General features: G+C 55.8%; 1 protein-coding gene, 1 long non-coding RNA gene and 2 pseudogenes across 35 annotated transcripts in view; 3 read left to right on the top strand and 1 right to left on the bottom strand.

Moving 5' to 3' along the window:
- The first annotated feature begins 1,015 nt into the window (after positions 1–1,015).
- LOC129138534 (sphingomyelin phosphodiesterase 4-like) lies at positions 1,016–4,086 on the top strand (annotated as a pseudogene).
- Positions 4,087–13,963: 9,877 nt separating this feature from the next.
- LOC100614534 (uncharacterized) lies at positions 13,964–19,245 on the top strand. The gene is made up of 4 exons (XR_010156001.1): positions 13,964–15,962; positions 17,885–18,034; positions 18,870–19,004; positions 19,087–19,245. It is a non-coding gene; the product is annotated as an uncharacterized LOC100614534 (long non-coding RNA).
- On the top strand, positions 16,119–17,189 carry LOC104003680 (uncharacterized; annotated as a pseudogene).
- Positions 19,214–24,319, bottom strand: part of MED15 (mediator complex subunit 15) — a 92,977-nt gene continuing 87,871 nt past the window's right edge. For 33 of the 34 annotated variants that reach the window (XM_054675386.1, XM_063807549.1, XM_054675385.2 and 30 more), the window contains 9 exons: positions 24,111–24,247; positions 23,891–24,018; positions 23,565–23,699; positions 23,419–23,482; positions 22,387–22,453; positions 21,807–21,967; positions 21,555–21,721; positions 20,996–21,094; positions 19,214–20,268 (listed from right to left, as the gene is read on the bottom strand). In XM_054675386.1, coding sequence (XP_054531361.1) covers positions 20,132–20,268; positions 20,996–21,094; positions 21,555–21,721; positions 21,807–21,967; positions 22,387–22,453; positions 23,419–23,482; positions 23,565–23,699; positions 23,891–24,018; positions 24,111–24,247 — 1,095 coding nt within the window. In that variant the 3' untranslated portion in view covers positions 19,214–20,131. 34 annotated transcript variants of the gene reach the window in all.

Genomic DNA, 24,319 nt, shown 5'->3' with positions numbered 1-24,319 from the left:
CTCTGGGGGACGTGGGAAGAGCCAACTTAGCTGCCACCTGGGGACCTGGGCTCCAGGCCACCGGAGGATTTGGCCCCAGCCACTGGGCCTTCAGCACACACCTCCCCCACAGGTCCTGGAGGTATGGCTGAGCTACCTGCTGCCATGGTGGTATTCAGCTGACAAGCAGGCTGCCAGCAGCAACTCCCAGCCCCAGTGTGTCTGAGAAATGGTGAGCCCTGGCCCCCTCTCCTCACATGCCACTGGCTCCCCTGGGCGAATGTTGCTCCAGTGGGTGGAGGCCAAGACAGCGGCCTGTGCTGGGGTCAGCCTGGCCCTGGCCCTCTCCCAGCTGCTGCTGAGTGGAGCACAGACCAGCCCTTCCTAGGCTCAACTTCGCCAGGCCCTAGAATGGGTTTCTCATGGAAGCAGTGGGTGACCTGTCCCCTCTCCCTTCTGGCCCAGACAAATTTTCATGGTGACCCCCAAACTGTTCCTTAACCCTTCCTTACCAGCACAGAGCAGACCAGTGGCCACCTTCCCCTCATCTCCTGCTTGATCCTCACAGCAGACCCCCCCAGGCTTCCATGGCACCTGGCGTGGCCACTGACCTCTCCTTTCCTTGCCCGAGGCCTTCCCCTTTGGACCCTCTGGGGGATCCTCCCTCAGCCCCCTCAGGCTCTGGGCTGGCCTCTGCCATGGTGGCTTCAGTCCTCTTGGAAAGGGGCCTCAGGCCTGCTAAGGATGCAGCAACCTCAGAGGGCCTGGGTCTCACCTGCCTGTGTCCTGCCCTCCCTGCCTGCCAACAGTCCCCTGAGCTGTCATCCATAACTGCACAGTTAAGTCTGAGACCGGCTGGACCCTGCCTGCCCTGCAGCCACCAGGCACCAGGCACTGGGTGGAAGACCGCAGGTATACCCACAGAGGGGGTCTGCACAGACCAAGCTGCGGGCCCATGGCACCACAGTTTCTCCCTGGCAACTCGTGGCAGCATCCTTGGGAGGCGGTCTTGGTCTCTGGCATGCGTTTGTCTTGGCTGGGTTGGACATTGGCTTCTGTCACTCCTCCTGGTGTTTGCCCTCCTGCAGACACTGTTGGGGGCTCTGTGAGCCACCAGCTCCCTCATTTGCCCTCCCCATGTCGGCCACCTGCTACATGGGAGACACTGCTGGGCAGGACCTCAGGAGGACACCCCTGGGTCATGGCTCCCCAGATACCTCGGAGGCATCCTGAAAACCTATGGGCAGCAACCAGGTTCTCTGTACCCCCGGAAGTGGGCGCTAGGTTCGTCTCCTGCCTTCCAGTTCGAGCAGCTGTTCCTGGAGCCGGAGCTCGTCATCCCCCACCGCCAGCACCGACTCTTCACAGCCTGCACATTCGCCAGCAGCATCCTGTCATAGTGGCCACCAGTGGTCACTGATGCCTCCTTCAATGTGAAGAGCCACATCTATGGCCTGGAGGGCCAGGACTGCAAGTACACCCGATGTTCGGGCCCGAGGCTTACACCCTGGTGAGTGGGTTGGCGGTGCCCCTTCACAGGACCCCTGGAGCCACAGGGCTGAGCAGAGGCAGGGAAGTGCTGTGTTCTGGCGGGAGGGAGGGAGGTTGGGCGGAGAGTTGACGCACATCTCCTTTCCCCGTTTCAGTAAAGTCTGATTTGTTTCTGATAACGAAGGCAGTGTTGGGAAATTTCACATTTAGAAGATCATTCTTTAGTCTTTAAAAGTCCTCCAGCAGAAGCTGCTCCTCCCGTCACTCAGTGATCTGGCTGTGCACCCATCTTAGGGCCCCCAGCCAGCCTGCCTGGGTGGCAGTACAGGCGTATCCTGCCGGTGACCTGCCCTCGCCTCCCTTGCAGGTCCTGCACCTTGCTCAGCTCATCACGCAGGCCAAGCACACGGCCAGGTCCATCTAGGACCAGTGTGTGGAGACTCCAGCTGGCCACTCCTTCCTGTTGTGGCTGGGCTTTGGCCCCACAGACACCAGCGGCTCCTATTCAGCCATGAACTGGGCGAGATGGGGCAGGACAGCGTCCAGAAGATGGATGAGTGCCTGGAGGAGGCCCTGGACTACCTGCACCAGATATTCCGGTTATGAGCAATGGGGCCTGTCCCACGGCCATTAGGGTCCCCTTCCCCGAAGGATCCACTCCCCCTTTGCCCATGGTCAGCATGCACCCGTCCCAGGCCCCATGCAGATGAACCCGGTGTTGTGGGAGGCAGGCCCACACCCCGAGTGTCATGTCCGGGTGCTCTCGTTGCCACTGTTAGAGGCTGGTGGGGTGAAGACTGGTCTTCCTTGGCCTTGACACTGAGGGCAGAGGAGCTTCTCTCTGGCAGCTCAGCGAAGTGCAGCTCACGCAGAGTCTCTCACACTTGCCTTGGACACCATCCAGGATGAGAATGGAAAGAAGCAGCTCCGGACTGCATCGCGGGTGAGGACAGACTCATCCCCACGCCCCTGGGCCAGTACCAGGTGAGAGGCCCAAGTCCCAGAGGTGCATGGGTTGGGCTCTGACGTGTCCCCAGCTCCCTCCTCCCCTGTGAGCAGAGATGGCTTGGCTCTTCTGAGTTGTGTGCAGGGGCCATGTTTCCTTTTCTCTTCTTTCTTTTTTTGGAAACAAGGTTTCCCTCTCTTGCCCAGGCTGGAGTGCAGTGGCATGATCTTGGCTCACTGAAACTTCCACCTCCTGGGTTCAAGCGATTCTCCCACCTCAGCCTCCTGAATAGCTGGGATTACAGGCACATGCCACCATGCCTGGCTAATTTCTTTTTTTTTTTTTTTTTTTTTTGAGACGGAGTCTTGCTCTGTCGCCCAGGCTGGAGTGCAGTGGCGCAATCTCGGCTCACTGCAAGCTCCACCTCCTGGGTTCACGCTATTCTCCTGCCTCAGCCTCCTGAGTAGCTGGAACTACAGGTGCCCGCCACCAAGCCCAGCTAATTTTTTTTTGTATTTTTTTTAGTTGAGACGGGGTTTCGCAGTGTTAGCCAGGATGGTCCTGATCTCCCGACCTCGTGATCCACCTGCCTCGGCCCCCCAGAGTGCTGGGATTACAGGTGTGAGCCACTGCACCCGGCCAATTTTTGTATTTTTAATAGAGACGGGGTTTCATCATATCGATCAGGCTGGTCTCTAACTCCTGACCTTGTGATCCGCCCGCCTCGGCCTCCCAGAGTGCTGGGATTACAGGCATGAGCCACTGCACCTGGCCAGGGCCATGTTTTCTGGCCCAACCCTATAGCCTGGGTTTCTAGATCATCAACAGGCTGCAAAGGTTTGAAATTGAGTACCAGGGGGACCCGGAGCTGCAGCCCCTCTGGAGTTATGAGATTACCAGCTTGGTCTGAGCATCCTTCCAGCTGTCATCTGCCATCAAACACAGAGTGAGTGGGCAGGAGGGCTGTCCTGGCCTCTTCAGAGAGGGTTCTGGGTGCTCCTGCCTGGGGTGCAGTCTCAGGGTGGCCTGTGGGGGTGGGGTGCAGCTGTCCTGAGGCCTGTGGTGCCACCACCCCATGCCCCCGTGCCACTGCCTGCGCTTCAGTTTGCAGACCAGATGGCGGCTCTGTGTTCCTGAGATGACTTCCTTGCCAGCTTCTGTTGCTACCACCCCACAGAGCCCACGCTGGCCAGCGGCCACAGGCTCAACCTGCACTTCCTAGGCAGCTACCTGACACTGCCCTGGCTACTGCTGGCTTTCTTCATGGCCTCTCTGTTCTGCATCAGGCCCCTCACCTGTGCACTGCTGTTCACCCTGGGCTAAGTCCTCTACTCCTTGGCCATGATGTTGCTGACCAAGTGGGGAAGCTGCACCAGCCCTGATGGCATTGGAGGTGGGAGGCCACTCCAGGTGGGAACATGGTTATCTTTGGGCTCCTGGTGGGGGCAGGGGGGTTCCTGCAGTCGTGGATGCATCTAGGGGAAATGGGACTAAGAAGGGAAGAAAGAAGGTAGCTTCAATAAAATCAAGTGCTTAAAGACACAGCAACTGTTCGATGATATTGAAGTATTCAAAATATATGACAACTACAGATTCACTGACAGAAACCACCATGGGGTATCTCACACCTTCATTCACCCCACAGATGACACACCAGGGAGAACAGCATCTCGGTGGTGATTTTTTTTTTTTTTTTGAGACAGAGTCTTGCTCTGTAGCCCAGGCTGCAGTGCGGCGGTGCGATCATGGCTCACTGCAACCTCCGCCGCCTCCCAGGTTCAATCGATTCTCCTGCCTCAGCCTCCTGAGTAGCCGGGACTACAGGCTCACACCACCACGCCTGGCTAATTTTTCGTATTTTTAGTAGAAACGGGTTTTTACCATGTTAGCCAGGATGATCTCCATTTTCTGACCTCGTGATCCACCCGCTTCAGCCTCCCGAAGTACTGGGAATACAGTCATGAGCCACCATGCCCGGCCTCGGTGATTTTCAAACCAAGCCTTTGTTTTTGGTGTGGGTTTTGGGGGTTCTTTTTAATGTTTTTCAAAGTTAAATGTTGTGCTTTGTATTTTGGTTTTTGTTTGTTTTTGTTTTGTTTTAAGACAGAGTCTCACTCTTATCACCCAGGCTGGAGTGCAATGGCGCCACCTTGGCTCACTGCAACCTCCGCCTCCCAGGTTCAAGTGATTCTCCTGCCTCAGCCTCCCGAATAGCTGGGATTACAGGCATGCGCCACCATGCCCAGCTAATTTTTGTATTTTTAGTAGAGATGGGGTTTCACCATGTTAGTCAGGCTGGTTTCAAATTCCTGACCTCATGTTAGCCACCCACCTCAGCCTCCCAAAGTGCTGGGCTTACAGGTGTGAGCCAGCGCGCCCGGCCAGTGCTTTATATTTTTATGTAAACTCAGAATACAGGCATTTTAGGGCCTGTGACCAAAAACCAAACCAAGCTTGTAACTCCACCAGGGATCTGAATAAACCTGCCCTTGCTTTTGAGTTTTCCACCGCCTAGGCTCAGTATCCAGGCGGTTCACCCGTACAGGGTCCCTGAGCACGTGGGGGCTGTGGAAACAACTGCTGGGCACCCTGTTGGCCCCTCACCCCAGTGTCCATGGGCCTGGCCCTCTGGTTTCCTTTGCTTTCCTTGCCCAGGGGCACAGTAGACTCGGCAGCAGCAAAACCAAGGCGCATATTAACACTGAAGTGCCTGAGAGAGAAAGGGGCTGGGCCGGAGCCATGTGAATTTTGCCTTCTACTCAATATCAACGTTGAGTAGATTGGCCTGTAATCCCAGAAGTTTGGGAAACCAAGGCAGGGAGGATCACTTGAGTCCAGGAGTTTAAGCCCAGCCTGGGCAACATAGCAAGACCCCATCCCCACAAAAGATTCAAAAAGTTGGCTCGGTGCGTGGCCCACGCCTGTAATTCCAGCACTTTGGGAGGCCAAGACAGGCAGATCACCTGAGGTCAGGAGTTCAAGATCAGCCTGGTCAACATGGTGAAACTTTGTCTCTACTAAAGACATAAAAATTAGCTAGGTGTGGTGCCACCTACCTGTAATCCCAGCTACTCGGGAGAGGCAGGAGAATCACTTGAACCTGGGAGCTGGAGGTTGCAGTAAGCCAAGATTGTGCCACTGCACTCCAGCCTGGGCGACAGAGTGAGACTGCGTCTCAAAAAAAAAAAAAAAAAAAGATTCAAAAAGCTAGGTGTGGTGGCTCACACATGTGGTCTCAGCTACTTAACAGGCTGAGGTGGGAGGATCACCCGGGCTCAGAAGGTCAAGGCTGCAGTGAATGATCACGTCACCGCACTCCAGCCTGGGCGACAGAGCGAGACTCTGTCTCCAAAAAAAAAACAAGCTGACGACCTGAAACATATGCCACCATGTCTGTGGCTTCCAGAAGCTCTGAGGATCTCGGGAGTGGCTGGGGACTGTGCACTCAGCCCCAGGGCAGCGTCTGGCCAGGAATGGAGGCAGACACAACCTACTGAGTAGAGAACTAAGAACAGCAAAGCCAAGTGAGGAGGCAGGGTCTTGGTGGTCGGGGCCTGGACACTGGAGAGAAAAGCGGACTACTGGCACGAGAGCAGAAGCAAAATGCAGTTGGGGGTTCCCAGCCAGGAGGCACTGGGGGGGACTTCCAGGGAAGGCCTGGGGTTGGAGCAACCCAGGAACCAGTTCTGGGGCACAAGGAGGAGGAAGCCCTGGGGACTTCTAGGAGGGAGGCTGGTGGCCGGGGTCCTGAGGAGGCCAGGCTAGAGGCAGGAGTTCTTGCACATTCTCGTCTCTCCACCCCGGACGCCTCCAGAGTGGTTTACTCTAACCGCCACCACCTCCTCAACTCCTAGGATGCCCTCAACTTTTTGCCACTGGACCACACTCCCCTGCTGTGAACAGGCCAAATCCAGATGCTTCTCAGACCTCATGGCCTGGAGCCTCTGGCAGCACAGCTTCAGGCTCTCCAGACACCACCCCTGCCCCCTGCACCTCCACATCCCCCTCCTTGCACCAGGCAACGCTATTCCCCTGGAACCCATTTGTGGCCCACTCTCTTCCATGACCAACACATCCTATCTCTAGGATGTACCAGCACCCACATGATCCCAGGTGACTCAGATTCTGATCGCCTCATGCAGGAGACCGACAAGCAGAGGCCCTGTGTAATCAGGAGAACTCTATACCTTTCCTCTTGGACATCAAAGAGCAAGTTAGATCCCCTAAATGGCCAATAACTCTGACATTTCCAACATAAATGAGAGAGGACTCTTTGTATTTTTTTGAGACGAGGTCTTGCCATGTTGCCCAGGCTGGAGTGCAATGCACCATCATGGCTCGCTGCAACCTCCAAATCCTGGGCTCAAGCAATCCTCCCACATCAGCATCCCACCCAGGTAGCCAGGACTACAGGCACGCACCACCACACCCTGCTAATTTTTAAATTTTTTTGTAGAGATAGGGGTCTCACTACATTGCCAGGCTGGTCTTGAACTCCTGGGCTCAAGTGATTTGCCCGAAGCGCTGGGTTTATAGGTGTGAGCCACCACACTGGAGAGAGGACTCTTATGTAGCCTTCACTTTAAAAATTAAGCTAGCTTCCCTTGACTCTCAAAACCAGAATTCTTAGCAGAATTTTCCCAAGTGAGAAGGGGCCGAAATATATAAAATTATTTCCCAATCAAGAATTTCTACTTTTGGCCAGGCACAGTGGCTCACGCCTGTAATCCCAGCACTTTGGGAAGCCGAGGCGGGTGGATCGCCTGAGCTCAGGACTTTGAGACCAGCCTGGGCAACATGGTGAAACCCCATCTCTACTAAAAATACAAAAAATTAGCCAGGCCATCATGGAGGCTCACACCTGTGGTCCCAGCTACTCAGAAGGCTGAGGTGGGAGGATCGCTTGAGCTTGGGAGAAAAAAAAAAAAGAATTCCTACTTTCTCCCAACGAGTATTCCAGCTATGAAAATCACCATTGACTTTAATATCCATGTGAATCTTTGTAGGCCCTTAAGAGATCAGAAGAATGCAAAGAAGTGAGAAGAGGAGGAGGAGCAAATGCTTTCCAGCCGCAGCAGGAGGCTGGCACTTTGGAGGGTGGAGGCCTTTTGACACCCAGCTCAGCCCAGGGGAGCACAGGGTCAAGCCGAGGGTCAGTCACCAGGCAACTTGTCTCTCCACTGTTGGGTCTTCCTGGCTTCAGCGCCTCTGCAGCCTCCTCCCTCCAGCTGCCTCCAGCTGTGCTGACCTCTGGGAGAGCAGCCAGGGAGCACCTGGCTGCATGTGCTGTCTCGGACTTCCCAAGGAGTGCTCAGAGCACTTTTTTCTCAAGATGCTCAGGGGAAAAGCTACTCGGGCCTTCTAGAGAACCAGACTTTGTCCTCTTAAGATTCAAAATGGTAAACCGGGCGCGGTAGCTCATGCCTGTAATCCCAGCACTTTGGGAGGCCGAGGCGGGTGGATCATCTGAGGTCGGGAGTTCGTGATCAGCTTGACCAACATGGGGAAACCCCATCTCTACTAAAAATACAAAATTAGCCAGGCATGGTGGCGCATGCCTGTAATCCCAGCTACTCAGGAAGGCTGAGGCAGGAGAATCGCTTGAACCCAGGAGGCGGACGGAGGTTGCGGTGAGCCGAGATCGCACCACTGTACTCCCGCCTGGGCAACAAGAGCGAAACACAGTCTCAAAAAAAAAAAGAAAAAAAAAAAAGATTCACAACGGAGACCGGGCCTGGCGGTTCACGCCTATCCTAGCATTTTGGGAGACCAAGATGGGAGGACTGCTTGAACCCAGGAGTTCAAGACCAGCCTGGGCAACATAGCAAGATCCTGTCTCTGTTAAACAAAACAAAACAAAACAAAACAAAAAACAGCCTAGGCAACATGGGGAGACCCTGTCTCTACAAACAATAAAAAATAAAACATTAGCGGCCGGGTGCGGTGGCTCACATCTGTAATCCCAGCACTTTGGGAGGCTGAGGCAGGTGGATCATGAGGTCAGGAGATCAAGACTATCCTGGTTAGCATGGTGAAACCCTGTATCTATTAAAAATACAAAAAATTAGCCGGGCGTAGTGGTGCATGCCTGTAATCTGAGCTACTCAGGAGGCTGAGGCAGCAGAATTGCTTGAACCGAGGAGGCGGAGGTTGTGGTGAGCCGAGATGGTGCCACTGCACTCCAGCCTGGGCAACAAGAGTGAAACTCAGTCTCAAAAAAAAAAAAAAAGATTCACAGTGGAGACCAGGCCTGGTGGTTCATGCCTGTAATCCTAGCACTTTGGAAAACCAAGATGGGAGGACTGCTTGAGCCCAGGAGTTCAAGACCAGCCTGGGCAACATAGCAAGACCCTGTCTCCGTTTAAAAAAAAAACAAAACAGCCTAGGCAACATAGGGAGACCCCCTCTCTACAAACAATAAAAAATAAAAAATTAGCAGCTGGGTGCAGTGGCTCACGCCTGTAATCCCAGCACTTTGGGAGGCCAAGGCGGGCGGATCATGAGGTCAGATCGAGACCATCCTGGCTAACACAGTGAAATCCCGTCTCTACTAAAAATACAAAAAATTAGCTGGGTGTGGTGGTGGGTGCCTGTGGTCCCAGCTGCTCTGGAGGCTGAGGCAGGAGAATGGCGTGAACCCAGGAGGCGGAGCTTGCAGCGAGGCGAGATCATGCCACTGCACTCCAGCCTGGGCCACAGAGCGAGACTCCGTCTCAAAAAAAAAAAAAAAAAAAGCCAGGGCTGGGCATGGTGTCTCATGCCTGTAATCCTAGCACTTTGTGAGGTCAAGATGGGTGGGTCACTTGACATCAGGGGTTCGAGACCAGCCTGGCCAACATGGTGAAAGCCCATCTCTACTAAAAATACAAAAATTAGCCAGGCATGTTGGTGCATGCCTCTAATCCCAGCCACTCGGGAGGCTGAGGCAGGAGAATCACTTGAACCTGGGAGGCAGAGGTTACAGTGAGCCGAGATCATGCCACTGCTCTCCAGTCTGGGTGACAGAGTGAGACTCCTTCTAAAAAATAAATAAAAAATGAAAGTGATAAATTGGCAGCTGGCACCAGGGAGAGGCCAGTTCCTGATGGGTCACACCTGTTTCATTAAAGTGTTAATTGAATGCAGGCACCAGGGAGAAGCAATTTCCCCGGCCATGTGCATTAAGAGACAATGGCAGAGTATGACCTTCTGGGACGGAAGAAATCTTCAGATGGGCATGCGTACAGTTTCCTAAACACACTGCGTGTGCTCATCTCCCAAGGGTAAGGAGGACACTGTGCATGTAGGCAGCCCACCCTAGGGGAAGAATCTTGGGAAAGGGGTCAGTCTATAAAGTCCTAGAATCAAGGTTAAACACCGCACTTGACCTTTATGTGCCTGTTTAGGTCTCTTCCAAGAATACTTTCTTTCCTGTTGTAAAGCTTTTTAAAATAAACTTTCACTCTTTCTCCAAAACTTGCCTCAGTCTCTTTTTCTGCCTTATGCCCCTCAGTTGAATTCTTTTTTTTTTTTGAGACGGAGTCTTGCTCTGTCGCCCAGGCTGGAGTGCAGTGGCGCGATCTCGGCTCACTGCAAGCTCCGCCTCCTGGGTTCCTGCCATTCTTCTGCCTCAGTCTCTCATGTAGCTGGGACAACAGGCACCCACCACCATGCCCGGCTAATTTTTTTTGTATTTTTAGTAAAGACGAGGTTTCACCGTGTTAGCCAGGATGGTCTCGATCTCCTGACCTCGTGGTCTGCCCGCCTTGGCCTCCCAAAGTGCTGGGATTACAGGCGTGAACCACCATGCCCGGCCAGTTGAATTCTTTTTTCTGAGGAGGCAAGAATTGAGGTTGCTGCAGACCCATACAGATTCGGTGCCACTAACTCAGACACCTTCCACTGCTAACACTGACTTTGTTATTGTGTTTATTTGGAGGTTAAGTATGGTTTAAGGAGATGTGTGTAGGTACCAGGTTGACAAGGGGTGGACTTGTGATGGTTAATTCTATATGTCAACTTGTCTGGGCTACTGGATGCACACATATCTGGTTACACATTATTTCTGGGCATGTGTGTGAGGGTGTTTTCAGAAGTAATTAGCATTTAAATTGGTGGTGCAAGCAGCCATGCCTATACTTCTGGGGTAGCTTCCCTATAGCTTGCAGGAGCCACAGCAGGCAATAAGAGCCCCATCCTCCAAATACTGGGGATCTGTGTTCCGACTGATGATGGCTGCTTCAGATTGTGGAAGTGCAGACGAAGAGGCAGGCAGCCACTCTTGTCATCTCCACTACCATGTTTGCAACATCCCTCCTCAACACTCACCCCCTCCCAAGAGACATACCTTCCAGAGGTTTTTATGGATCAGCACCTTTTCCTGCCTGCATTTTTCTTTTTCCCTTCTTGGAAGCCACTTATGTAGGACTAGGACATTCAAAAGCAACCATAAACCAGGCACAGTGGCTCACGCCTATAATCTCAACACTTTGGGAGGCTAAGGCAGGAGGATATCTTGAGCCCAGGAGTTTGAGACCAGCCTGGGCAACACAGCAAGACAAAAAATTTTAAAATTAGCCAGGCATGGTGGTGTGTGTCTGTAATCCCAGTTACCAGGGAGGCTGAGGCAGAAGGATGGCTTGAGCCCAGGAGTTCCAGGCTGCAAGTGAGCTATAATTGTGCCACTTCACTCCAGCCTGGGTGACTTTCTTTCCACTCAGGATATCCTCCTTCCCATCCCTTATAACATTGCTGCCATTCATTCCAGCTATCCATAAGCTATAATTACTGAATACATGTTGATATAATTATTTTGAATAACCTGCCATCTGTTAAACTAAAAATAAGAACAATACAAGATTCTGGCCAGGTGCAGTGGCTCATGCCTGTAATTCCAGCACTTTGGGAGGCCGAGGCAGGCAGATCGCCTGAGGTTAGGAGTTCAAGACCAGCCTGACCAACATGGAGTAACCCCGACTCTAATAAAAATACAAAATTAGCTGGACGTGGTGGCACATGCCTGTAATCCCAGCTACTCAGGAGGCTGAGGCAGGAGAATCGCCTGAACCCAGTAGGCGGATGTTGTGGTGAGCCAAGATTGCGCCATTGCACTCCAGCCTGGGCAACAAGAGTGAAACTCCGTTCCCCACCCCCACCAAAAAAATGATTCTATTTTATCTTCATTTATTTCTTATCTAATGCACTTCCTTTTTTTTTTTTTTTAGATCCAAATTTCCTATACCATTTTACCCCATTTTTGAGACAGGGTCTCTCTCTGTTACCCAGGCCAGAGTGCAGTAGTACAATCACAGCTCACTGCAGCCTCGGCCTCCTGAGTAGCAGGGACTGCAGATGTGCACCACCATGCTGGCAATTTTTAAAATTTTTTGTAGAGACAGGGTCTGGCTATATTGCCCAGGCTGGTCTCCAACTCTTGGGCTCAAATGATCCTTCTACTTTGGCCTCTCAAAGTGCTGGGATTACAGGCATGAGCCATGCACATGACCTTTCTTTCTTTCTTTCTTTTTTGAGACAGAGTCTCCTTCTGTCACCCAGGCTGGAGTGCAGTGGCATGATCTCGGCTCACTACATCCTCCACCTCCCAGGTTCAAGCAATTCTCCTGCCTCATCCTTCTGTGTAGTTGGGATTACAGGCATGCGCCACCACACCCAGCTAATTTTTGTATTTTGAGTAGAGACGGGGTTTCTCCATGTTGGCCAGGCTGGTCTCCAACTCCTAACCTCAGGTGATCCACCCAACTTGGCCTCCCAAAGTGCTGGGATTACAGGCATGAGCCACTGCTGCCAGCCCTGATCTTTCATTCTGTTGTGTTTTTGACTTCTTATATTTTCTTTTTGTTTTTTGAGACGGAGTCTTACTGCCCAGGCTGGAGTGCAGTGGCATAATCTCAGCTTACTGCAACCTCCACCTCCCAGGTTCAAGCAATTCTCCTGCCTCAGCCTCCTGAGTAGCTGGGATTACAGGTGCATGACACCACATCTAGCTAATTTTTGTATTTTTAGTAGAGATGGGTTATCACCATGTTGCCCAGGCTGGTCTTGAACTGCTGACCTCAAGTGATCCACCCACCTCGGCCTCCCAAAGTGTTGGGATTACAGTCATGAGTCACTACCTGGCTGACTTCTCACATATTCTCCTTCTTTCTTTCTTTCTTTTTCTTTCTTTATTTTCTCTTTCTCTTTCTTTCTTTCTTTTCTTTCTTTCTTTCTTTCCTTTCTTTCCTTTCCTTGTTTCCTTTCTTTTCTTTTCTTTTTTTTTGGTGGTGTCTCACTCTGTCACCCAGATTTGAGGGCAGTGGCACAATCTCAGCTCACTGCAACCTCTACCTCCTGGGTCCAAGCAGTCCTCCCACCTCAGCCTCCTGAATAGCTGGAATTACAGGTTCATGCCACCACACCTGGCTAATTTTTGTATTTTTTGGTAGAGATGGGGTTTTGCCATCTGGTCTCGAACTGGGCTGGTCTTCGAACTCCTGACTTCAAGTGATCCACTGCCTCAGCCTCCCAAAGTGCTGGGATTACAGGCATAAGCCACTGTGCCCGGCCTTCACATATTCTTTAGATTCTTTCTCAGAGTGTCTATCCCTGTTTCCATTTTCTGTCTGTAATCTCATGTTGTCCACTTTTCCATTAGAGCCCTTAGCATATTAATCATAGTTGTATTCCATTTCTTGGTCTGATAATTCCAACATCTCTGCCATATTTGAGTCTGGCTCTGATGCTTGCTGTCTCTTCAAACTGCATTTTTTGGTTTTTATTATGCCTTGAAATTTTTTGTGGCGAGCTGGACATGCTGTACGGGGTACGTGATAAATGGGCTTTCTGTGTGAAGTTTTTGTTTGTTTGTTTGTTTTTGTTTTTTGAGACAGAGTCTCACTTTGTCACCCGGGCTGGAGTGCGGTGCCGCAGTCTCCGCTCACTGCAAGCTCTACCTCCTGGCTTCAAGCAATTCTCTGCCTCACCCTCCCAAGTAGCTGGGATTACAGGTGCCTGCCACCACGCCCACTAATTTTTGTATTTTTAGTAGATGGGGTTTCACCATCTTGGCCAGGGTGGTCTTGAACTCCTGACCTCGTGATCCACCCGCCTCGGCCTCCCAAAGTGCTGGGATTACAGGGGTGAGCCACCGCGCCCGGCCTGTGTGAGGTTTTATTTTGCTCTGGTTAGGGGTTGGGCCATGTGTGCTGTTTGTTCTAACTGTAAGTGTCAGAGGCATAAACTTCCTCTGGTGTCTTAGTTTTTGTCTCCCTGTTGTCTTTAGGGTTTCCTAGACATTTCTCAAATAAGTTCTGAGATGGGCTGTTCTTTCACTTGTATCCCCTGTTATTATAAAGGAGCCCTATTGATGTGGCAGGAAGATGTGGGGAAGAGGAGCTAGAACAAGCTGGGATTGGGTATGTTCCCTTCCTCCCTCGGGTTGGGTATGTTGGCATCTGGTAAAATCACAGTTGGCCTGGCTCTGGCGAAAATTTTTTTTTTTTTTTTTTTTTAGGGCAGGCCTTGTAAAGAAAGACATATTTCTTTTTTTTTTTTTTTTCTTTTAGGCAGCATCTCGCTGTGTCACCTAGCCTGGAGTTCAGTGGTGCCATCATAGCTCACTGAGGCCTCGACCTCCGGGATTCCAGCAGTCCTCCTGCCTCAGCCTCCCAAGTAGCTGGGACTACAGGAGCACACCACCAAGCCCGGCTAATTTTTTTCTTTTACTTTTTATAGAGACAGGGTCTCACTATGTTGCCCAGGCTGTAGAGAATGCCTGAATGCATTTTATTATTTTATTTTTTCTTTTTTGAGACAGAGTCTCCCTCTGTCACCCAGGCTGGAGTGCAATGGCGTGATCTCTGCTCACTGCAACCTCCGCCTCCCGGGTTCAAGCCATTCTCCGGCCTCAGCCTCCCAAGTAGCTTGGACTACAGGCACGTGCCACCACGTTCAGCTAATTTTTGTATTTTTAGTAGAGAAGGGGTTTCACCATGTTAGCCAGGCTGGTCTCAAACTCCTGACCTCAAGTAATCCGCCCACCTGGGCCTCCCAAAGTGCTGGGATTATAGGCATGAGCCACCGTGCCCAGCCCTGGGTGCCTCTTAAATCAGACTGTACTCACCCAGGAAGAGCCAGCCACAGGCCCCGCCCCAGCTGCCCACCCTGCTCCTCAGACACGCCCCTTTCCATTGTGACGGGCAGCATGGCCACTGAGCCAGGGTGCAGTGGCAGCGGCTGTGTAGTTGGGGGTGGCGACATGAGCCATGCGAGCTAGCCTCCCAGCTGGTCCCCGGGATCTCAGGTTACGTCGCACCCCCCGCAGTGCCGCCGGTCTGTGGGTGTCCAGATCGACCAGCAGAGACAGATCCTGGACTTGGACCTGGGCCTGCAGTTCCTACAGCAGCAGTACTTGGAGTTGCTGGCCAAGCTCCACTAGAAGATCGAGCACCTGAAGTGGGAGAACAAGGGTGAGCCCAGCCACAGGGCCCTAGGCCTGCCCTGCCTCCCCAAGCGCCTGAACACGGCGGCGGCCCGCAGAGCAGAAACACAGCACATGAACTCCAGCACCCGCCTGGGCTCAGGGAGGACACAGGGCAGCAAGCCCACGCTAGGTCCTGCCATGCTGAGCTCTTCCCCTGCCCCAGGACAGAGACCCCCCTAGGCCCGGGGCGGTGCCCTCCTTGTCTGCCTGTCCCGCCGGGGGCAGCATCATTTCAAACGCTGACCCTGCCAGCCCTCCCCTCTCCAGGCAGGGTCAGGTACACATCTGTTAAAAACTTTGTAGAAGGAAAACATGCCCAGTGCCGGTGCACAACTGAGTGAATTTTCTCCAACTAAACACGCCGGATCAGGAGCAGGCATGCCCCCGGCTTCGCCTGTGCCCACACTGTCCTCGGGCTGGGCCTTCCTAACTGCACCCTTAGCAGCTCCTCACCCCCACTGCCCACCAGAGCAGAAAGAGGGCCCGCCAGGATGTGGCTCCGCTCCTCCCTCCCTGCTTCAGCAGAGGCTGCAGCGAGGGCACCAGTGCCTGCAGCCTCATCTCCTTCCCCGCTCCCTGGTGCTGCCTTACCTAGGTGCTAAGTATTCCATCACCAGGCATCTGTTATGTCAGGACCCCCCTTCCCCATGTCTTCTTGAGCCTCTCCCCAGTCCCTGATGCCCACAGGATCATGACACTGACCGCATTTGCTCATCCATGGCCAGGGGCTCCCGGAGTTCACCCCTGTAGCCCTGGGGCCCAGGTCCTGCCTGGCACGGTGGGCGTCCTGTAGTCATATCAGATGGGAGGATGAGGCTGATGTGCTGGGTGGGCTCTGCCTAGGGAACAGGCAGGGTCATTCCTGCCCTCACATGCCCACAGCAAAGGTGTGGTGGAAAGCGGGACCTGTGGGGCAGGGCCCAGTCAGCCAGTGGTGAGCCAGGACTCTCGGGGTTCAGCAGGGGGTAGTGGACAGCCCAAGCTGCTTCTCTCAGAATGGCTGTGGCTTCACAAGTGATGAGAAGAGCATGCGCTTGATTTCAGATCCCCATTACAAGCTCATAATGAATGAGTCACAGAAGAAAGGTGAGACTTGGGCCCTTTCGTGCCTGATGGGAAGCTCCTGCCACCCCGGGGAGCCCCTCCAGACTGTACTTGCCCACCTGGCTGCACTGGCCTCTGTATGCCAACCCAGTGAGGACAGGTTCTGAGGGACCTGGACAGATGCTGCTGCCCCTAGCCATGGCTGGACGATGTTATACAGCCAAGCACAGCACGTGCTGCTCTCAGGAAGCCCAAGGGCTGTGGTCGGTGCAGTGGTGATGGTGGGCACAGGGTGCTTCCCAGACCTTCCCTCCTCCGAGCAGAGCTCCTGAAATGGGAGGGGACTCTGGGACAGCCCCTGCCCTGCTGGGTCTTTGCCTCAGATTGCTGCTGTGGCTGGGCCTAGGATCTCCAGCCTTGTGGCTCTTAGTCCTGATACGCTGGGAGAGGGGCTCCGGGCACACCCCATCCAGGGATTCCTTCCTGCCATCTCAGCAACAACTGCGGGGATGGGGGTGGGGGGAGTAACCAGAGTCCTGCTTCCCTGCCACTTGTCCAAGGCACTTCCCCATCCCAATGGTGGCCCCCACCCAGCCCAGGATTCTGGTTGAGTTCTTGAGCTCACTCTATTACCTTTGGGGCCGGGGCTGACATCAGGAGGACATCTGACTGGTGAATGGGGCCAGCCTGGGAACATCCCAGCTGGGGCATTGTCCAGGGCTCTCCCTTCTAGGGAGACACAGAGAATGGGATTGAGTGAAGGCCCTTCCCTAGCTGCTGTGGCAACTCCAGTGAGCTGTTCTGGGCAAAGTGTGGCCCTGCAGTGCTGGGGACCCTGACAGGACACGGGAAGAGGCCATGCTCTCCCTCCAGACCTGCTGCTCCATGGGTCCCAAGCCCTCCCGCTTTCTGGATGGCCCCTCAGGAAACAACCTTTCCGGGGCCTCTGCTCCCTTGGGCGCGCGGTGGGTCTGGGGCTGCCTCAGTGGAGTGTGGGTAGAGCAGGGAGGACACAGGCCTGCAGGCGGACGGAGGGCTCCTCCCTCAGGCAGGTGTGCGGGTGGCAACTTCCAGCCTGTCAACTCCACCTCGAATTAAATGGTGTCAGGTGAGCAGGCTGGTGTCCTCCATGTGCTCACAGGGGCAAGTGCCCCACAGGGACCCCAGCCTGGGTGGTCACTAGAGGTGCTGACCAGGGAGCTGAAAGTCCTCTGCTGGGCCAACCTCAAGGATTTGGGGGTGAACAGGCAGCTGAAGGGAGCCCTGTAAGCTGAAACCACCAGGAGGGGCCTACGGTGGGGTGGGCAGGACTGGGGGCCAGTCACAGGGGCTGTCAACGCAGGGCAGCAAGGCCTCATGGCAGGCACCCCAAGCCAGCACAGCAAGCAGTCAGAAGGGGCCTCCTTGGGTGGCCTTCTAGGGGGAAGGACGTACACTGGCTGCCTGGCAGAGGCCCTGCTTGGCCCACGTCCCCCTCCACAAGCAGACAGGATACAGGAGGGATGGCACTGCCCACGGAGCCCTGGGCTCATGGCATCTTCTGCGGAGTGAGCAGGGAGTGGAGAGCCTCTTCTCCCGACTCTGCCTCCACTCGAGACCAGGCATCTTCCTTGGCCCCAACCCTGGCCCCTATTGTTCCTGTGATGAGCCCAGGCGTGCGATGGGCCTTGTCCTTGCAAAGGAAACCCATGCAGGCTTAGTCCCAGGCCTCGCATGCAGTTTTATTTTACCCAAAACAGCCAGCTTCCACTATATTGACTGTTCTAGAATGTTCACAGGCACCACCCATGGGCTTCACCCTCAGAACCTCATTTATTCCTCCTAGAACCCTCCAAGGCAGGCTTCCCTTTACAGAGGAGGCAACTGAGGCAGGGGCTTCTTGGGCACACACAGCTGATCCTGAAAGACTTGGGCAGCAGCTGTTGGTGCCTGCAGTGACTGGCCCTGTCGGGTCTGACCTGCAGCCAACTCTCAAGGAAAGGACAGGCCCCAGCCGGTTCCTTCAAGAAACAAGACTCTAAAGCTGACGTACCCCAGAAGGCAGACCTTGAAGAGGAGCCACTGCTTCACAACAGCAAGCTGGACAAAGTTCCTGGGGTGCAAGGGCAGTCCAAGTAAGGTTTGCCTGCACCCTAAGGGCCCCAGGACCACATTTACTAGGCTCCCACACTGCAGTCAGCAAACTGCTGTGTCCCTTGCTCTAGGATCCTGTCTCCAGGGCTCATGAAAGCAGACAATGGCCACGCTCTGTCCACACTCTGTCCATTGGGTGGGCGCTGTCTTCCTCCCCTCCCCTGGAGTCCTGCAGATTACCTGTGCTGACCTGAGCCCACAAGAGGGGGCAGCAACAGCCCCTAAACCACTTTCTCAGAGAAAAGAAAACAAAGTAATCTTTTTACCAAGAAAAGTGAGTTGTGTTCCTGGGCCTGATTAGAATGGAGCTGGTCAGCGCCTGCTGCCCCTGGCCACAGCCTGCCTTTGGAGGGGACTAGGACAGCAGGACCAGGCTCTGGTACTCCCCGAGTTGCCGGGCTGCCCTGAGACATTGCAGAGTGCACATTTTGAGCGGTGCAACCAGCAGGACAGGCTCCTGCATCTCTGCACGTCCCCTGAGACCAGCCCTGAAGCAAGAAGCCCCACTGGGTATAGGGTCCTGACTAAGGGCAGCCTGGCAGCTAGCTGGTCACCCACTGAAGCACATCTGACCCTCAGGGAGGGGAGGAAGGGACAGACCCCAGTCCGAGACCCCCATCTGGCACCCAGAGCACTCTGGTCAGTGGGAGAAGGGAGCCAGGCCCTGTTCCCCACACTGGCCTGGGCACTGCCTGGGGAAGTATGCTGCCTGGATGCTCAGACCCACCTGGGCAGGTCATTTCTGGCTCCTGTAATGACTTTCAGAGACAGGGAAGCAGAGGCCTCTAACGCCAGGGCTTTCTGTTGGGTGGGCAGCCAGCACAGGGACAGGCAGATGATGGCACACTCCCCGATGATCCTGTCCCCACACCTGCGAAAGCCCACCACACTTCAGCAGTGTGAGTGGTCATCCACCAGCTGTGGAATACCAACCTTCTGCAGGCCCAAGAGGTGAGGCCCTGGGTGGTGGGGGTGGCCCTGGGCAGCCTGGTGCCACCGCAGGCCCCACCACACCCCTGCCCCTGCCTTTCAGCTGCAGCACCTCAAGTCCCTCCTGGAAGGGAGGCAGAGGCCCCAGGCAGCCCCAAGGCCGACAGCATCCTGACAGGACAGCCAGCCCAGATTCATGGAGAAGGGGACACAGTGATGAACAACTGACAAACACAGGAATAATAAATTTATTATAATCACAGATGGTGGGGTAGTGCACATAAAAAGGGGGGACCTCTTCTCACCAGAGGGTGCTGGCCGGTGCCCAGAGTGGCAGGCAACATAGGGAGGCGCTCCCTGCATGGCCCGGCCCGCTGCCAGGCCCGCTGTCTCTGGGTGGCTCAGTGTGTGGTGCTCTGAGGACACGGGTCCTGAGGGCCTTGCTCTTCATCCTTCACAGTGGGGACACGGCCCTCATGCCAGCGGCACAGGGGTGCCGGCAGCAGGATCCCCGACGCCCCTGCTCCCTGGGTGCCCCACGGTGCTCAGCAGGAATGCCGTGAGGGCTGAGGCCCAGCTGGTGGCGGGGAGTCAGCAGCACCTATGGGCCAGCCCTCCCTCCAAAAGGCAGCCTGTGCCCTGGACTTGCGGGCTTCCTCGGGGGGTGCTCCACCTACCCAAAGCAGCGTAGCCTGAACCCAAAACTGTGACCAGAGAATCCCATGTGTGTTTTAAGGGTTTCCTATGTCCTCTGTGTTCTCCTATAGGAACGAGTAGGGGTGTGTCTAGCACACACGAGACGCTCTAACAACACCCTGAGTGCACCCTCACGCTGCTGAGATGGACCTGGACTGTGGACAGGCCACGGTGAGAGCAGCCCGAGGATGGCATCTGGCTCCTGGGAGGAAGTCACATGGAGGGCCTTCTCTAAGAAGTCGGCCAATGGCCCCCAACAACCCGCTCCACTGCGCCTATCCCAGTTCTGTACAGCTGTGGGATTTCGTTTGGCAGGTCCCCAAGGCAGAAGATAAAAGCAGGAAAGCTAACCTAACCCCAGGCTCTCTAAGGAAGCCAACACCTAGAAGTGTCTGACAGGAGGCGTGTGTCCTTGGCCCCGATGAGGCTGCGGGCCATCCCTGCAGTCTTGGCTAGGCGGCTGAGAGGCAGGCCTGGTGGACGCTCTGGGCCCAGGTGTTGAGCAAGGCGGTGACCGAGTGCTTGTCCGGGAGCTGCAGCAGCCTGGAGGTCATGCAGCGGTGCACCGACTGGAGAAAGGGGTTGGCGTCTGCAACAGAGCAGTGGGCGTGAACCTAAGGCGGCCGGCGCTGCGCTCGCTCCTGGCACACCCGGCAGTGCTCTGGGAAGGGGTAGCCCCAGGCGCGGGCCGAAGCACCAGGAGGTGATGTGTCCTGCACGCTGCCCGGCCTTTGGGCTCTCCTCCCAGAGCCTCTTCGTCAGTGAGAACCAAATCTGAACAGGATCTTGGGCTCTGCCTCTAACAACCTTGGGGACCCAGCCTGGCTCTACTGTGTGCCAGCTCTGCTGTGTGCCAGCTCTGGGCTCAGGGAGACTGCCCCCTGCCACCGTGGTTCTCTCTGGAGCCACAGCACCCAGATTGGGCCCTGTGTGCCCAAGCTACCAGTGGAACCCGGCAGCCCTGCCAAGGTAGTGGCCTCTGGGAAGCTAGTGGCCTCTGGGAAGAGCAGGGACTGTCCCTGAGCCATGGGCTTACTCACCCCTCACCCACTGAACACAACCACCCTGGACAGCTGACGTGACACAAGTTGAAGAGGCGAAGGGACACAGTGGGAGCAGAGACCCTTTTCTCTCAGGCGACCACTGGAAAACCCGCTCCTGTCTGTGCAGGAGGAGCCAGAAGAGGGGAGGGAGGGGCCTGAGCTGGGGAGGGGCAGGAGCGCACAGAGGCTGTCCCTGCTGCAGTGGAAGCCTGGTTTTCCACAATGACCCCTGTTTGCCCTGGGTCCCCAGACAGCTCCTCTGGGTCTACCCACCGTACTGCCACTGCCGGTCTATCCACAGCGGGCTTTGGGCAGGATAGTCAGCGGGGACACTGAGCTCCAGTGGTGGCACACTTGGGAGGTCCTTGTCATCTGCAACACAGAAGGCTCTATCTGTGACCTGGACAAGCCCCGGCCTGCCCTGCCTCACAGCCCTGCTCTGGAACAGGACTCCACACCCTGGGAGGTTCTGGTGAAGCTTGTGGCAAAGCCTGGAGGAGGTCTCTCTGACTCTCAGATTTCCAAACGTGAAGCCTGGAGTGCTCTGCATTGATGGGTGCCCAGAGGTCCTGCCTACCACCTCCTTAGGGCCCAGGCAAGCAAAGCCACATCTGTGTTGGGGAGGTGAGAGTGTGCGGGCTCTGGCAGTGGGGACTGAGGCATGGCCAGGCTGTCTGGAGCCCGGTGTGTGTGAGGATAGAGCAGACAGCCTGGCGGGGCGTGAACACAGGGTGGGTTCTGGGCGCTGTGCCATCTGGCTTGGATGGCAGAGTCCTGGGGCTGCGGTCAGGGCCTGCTTTCCCACACCAGTCCTGGCCCTCTGGACACTCACCCAGCTTGCAGATCAGGTGGACAGTGCCATTGTTGCTGCAGTGAGAAGGGTCCAGGTTTACCAGGAACTTGGGGTCCAGCCTGGCCACCTCACCCTGGAGCACACTGGGGATGCTCTGCCGCTCATCATCCTCAAGCCTGCGCTTCCGGGTGCACACCACTGGGGCCCTGGGGAGGCGGCATGGTGACCACACCTGGCACACGCGGCCCAGGGCTGGCCGCCCTCCGCAAAGCCCAGCCCAGCTGGACATACGTGATGGGTGGGCCGTGAATGGCGGTCATGGCTGGAACGAATGTGCGGTACAGGGAATGGTTGAAGACAGGTGAGCGGATGTTGGCCAGGACGGCATCCAGGAGCGGCTGGCATAGGTACTGCTGTTTGGTCGGTGGCACCGGGGGCGGTGGGGGAGTGGGCTGGAGACAGGATGGGCACGGTCAGCAGCCCGGGACCCGAGGGTTCCCCATTTAGGGGGCCTTCACACCCCAGGCCCGTGGTCACTCACAGTCATATTCCCGAGGCCTCTCTCACAGCCTCCACCCTGGTGCAGACAATGTTGGCTGATCCTGGGAATAATCCCCCACCCCCACAGCCTATCCTCCCTACAGTCCCTGCCTCCTCTGAAATGGGTGAAGGAGGCACCCACGGGGGCCGTAGACAGAGGGTGACTTCTCCCATGTTCCCACCCAGCACAGCAGACCTGGCCAGGAAGCCTCGTGGGCAGGGTCCAAGGTCAGGCCCGGCCCCCGCCCAGATGCCCTGACCTTGAAGGCCCTCTCAGCGGCGCTCCCAGGAGAGCCCTGGTTCCCCTAGGGGTGTCTGGCATCCCACTCACCACCGCCATGTCATTCTTGAGTTTCTCCAGGGCGATCTCACACTTTTGCAAGGTCTTCAGGGGACACCTGCAGAGAGAGAGGACTTGGTCTGAAAGAGTGGAAGACATGGCAGTTCTCAGGCTCAGGATCCCAACTACTGCCACTGGGCCTCGGCCATCAGAAACCTCTGCAGGAGCTCCTACCAGTTGACCAGCTGTTCCCAGACCCAGAGTTGAAGGCAGGCAGCCCTCAACCCCGGGAGCTGCTTGTCCCTGGTTGGCAGAGTGAGGTGATGGGTCAAGAGAAGGGACAGTGGCCAGGCCCCTGATCAGGCTGTGAATGCCTCATTGTCATGTAGGCCAGTCCCTGCCCCGCTCATCCCTATAACCCTAACAAAGGATCAACCCATGAAGACCTGGAGGACCACCCAATAGTGACTGGCATTCTATCCAGACAAGCAGAACAGAGAGACCCTTCTAGACAGGGGTTGGGGGATAGCCTGAGTTGAGGTGAAAGGGAGGTATATGCCAATGCCCATGCAGTTTGGAGGTACTGCCCGAGCTCTGATCCTCACAGCAGCCTGTGGCCAGCAGCCCTGCCTTCCACCTGCTTCTCACCAGCGCCACCTTGTTTCATTTTCATGACAACACACGTGGGCTACAAATGGGGTAACTGAGATGCAGTCGCCTGCCCATGGTCACCAGCAAGTCAGGGGCAGAACTCCAGGTCAGGCTCAGGCCCATCTGGGCCAGCTGATGGTCAGGCCACTGCAAGCTGGGCCCCTGGCTGCTGGCTGGATGAGGTCTGGCTGTGATGGCCCAGCATGAGGGCCACAGCAGCAGCCAGGAATAGGGCAAAGGCTGGGCATGGGCCAAGATGAAGCCTGGGCTTGAAGCCCCAGCACACACCAGAGTGGAGCCTTGGAGGCCTCTGGCCAGGGTCCAAAGAGCTGCCTGGTGCCTTTGTTAAACCCACATCATCACCAAGTGCCCATCCATGGCTGGGCTATCTGTGCCCTTGTGGACCCTCCGTGGGCTGTGGGCAAAGCTCACCGCTTCGAGGGGTCTGTCAGAATGTCCAGAAGGCTCTTCATCTTACTCAGGTCCTTTTTTCTGTCTGGGACAGAAGAGGGTACACACTAAGACACAAGCCTGGCGGTGTCCCCAGGGTGCAGGCCCCTGCCCTGGCTGCAGCCTACCTTCGTTCTTGTCGATCTTGTTGATCATGCGGCGCAGGGGCTCGATGTACTTCGACAGCTGCTTCAGCTTGTCCAGGTACTGCTGCTCCTCAGCCTGGCTGGAGCCAGCTGGGCTCATGACAGAGCTGGGGTTCACTGCAGGACACAGGCGGGTGAGGCCACAGCCCTCGACCCTCGGGTGGGGAACTTGAGCTCTGAGGGCCCCAGAGCTCGCACACCCAGTATGAGCTGAGGCCTCATAAAGGTGAGGGGTGACCTTAGCACCTCAACCCACCAGGCCGAGTACAGGTCACACGACGGGGCCGTGGACCCCAGGCCCAACTTACCAGGTGTGTTTAAAGGTCCAGGTGAGGGGACACTGAAGTTCTGTGGGGTCCGCGCCGTCACTGGGCTCTGGGAGGGCTGCGGTGAGGGGCTGGGCAGGAAGCTACTGGGAGACGGGGCAGGGCCAGAGCTGCAGCCAAGCGAGAGAAACATGTGAGCCGGGGTCCAGGCAGGGCCAGCCTCGAGGGCCAGGTGGGGAGGGGCACCCCAGGCCAGGCCTACCTGACGTTGGAGTTGGGCTGTGAGCTGGGCTGGCCGGGCTGCGGGGACGGCTGGGGGGGAGGGGGCATCGACTGCGGGGTCTGCACCTGCTGGCCCGGTGACGGCGAGGACAGCATGGGGAGGCTGCTCTGGCTGACCTGGAAGTGGAGGGGCTCAGCCGGCGCGCTGCCACACGCCCGCCCGCCTGCCTCCACACCACCTGCCCACCG

Source organism: Pan troglodytes, chromosome 23 (genome assembly GCF_028858775.2).
Source record: "Pan troglodytes isolate AG18354 chromosome 23, NHGRI_mPanTro3-v2.0_pri, whole genome shotgun sequence".
Classification (NCBI taxonomy): Eukaryota; Metazoa; Chordata; class Mammalia; order Primates; family Hominidae; genus Pan; species Pan troglodytes.
This window is presented reverse-complemented; position numbering and strand designations above follow the sequence as displayed.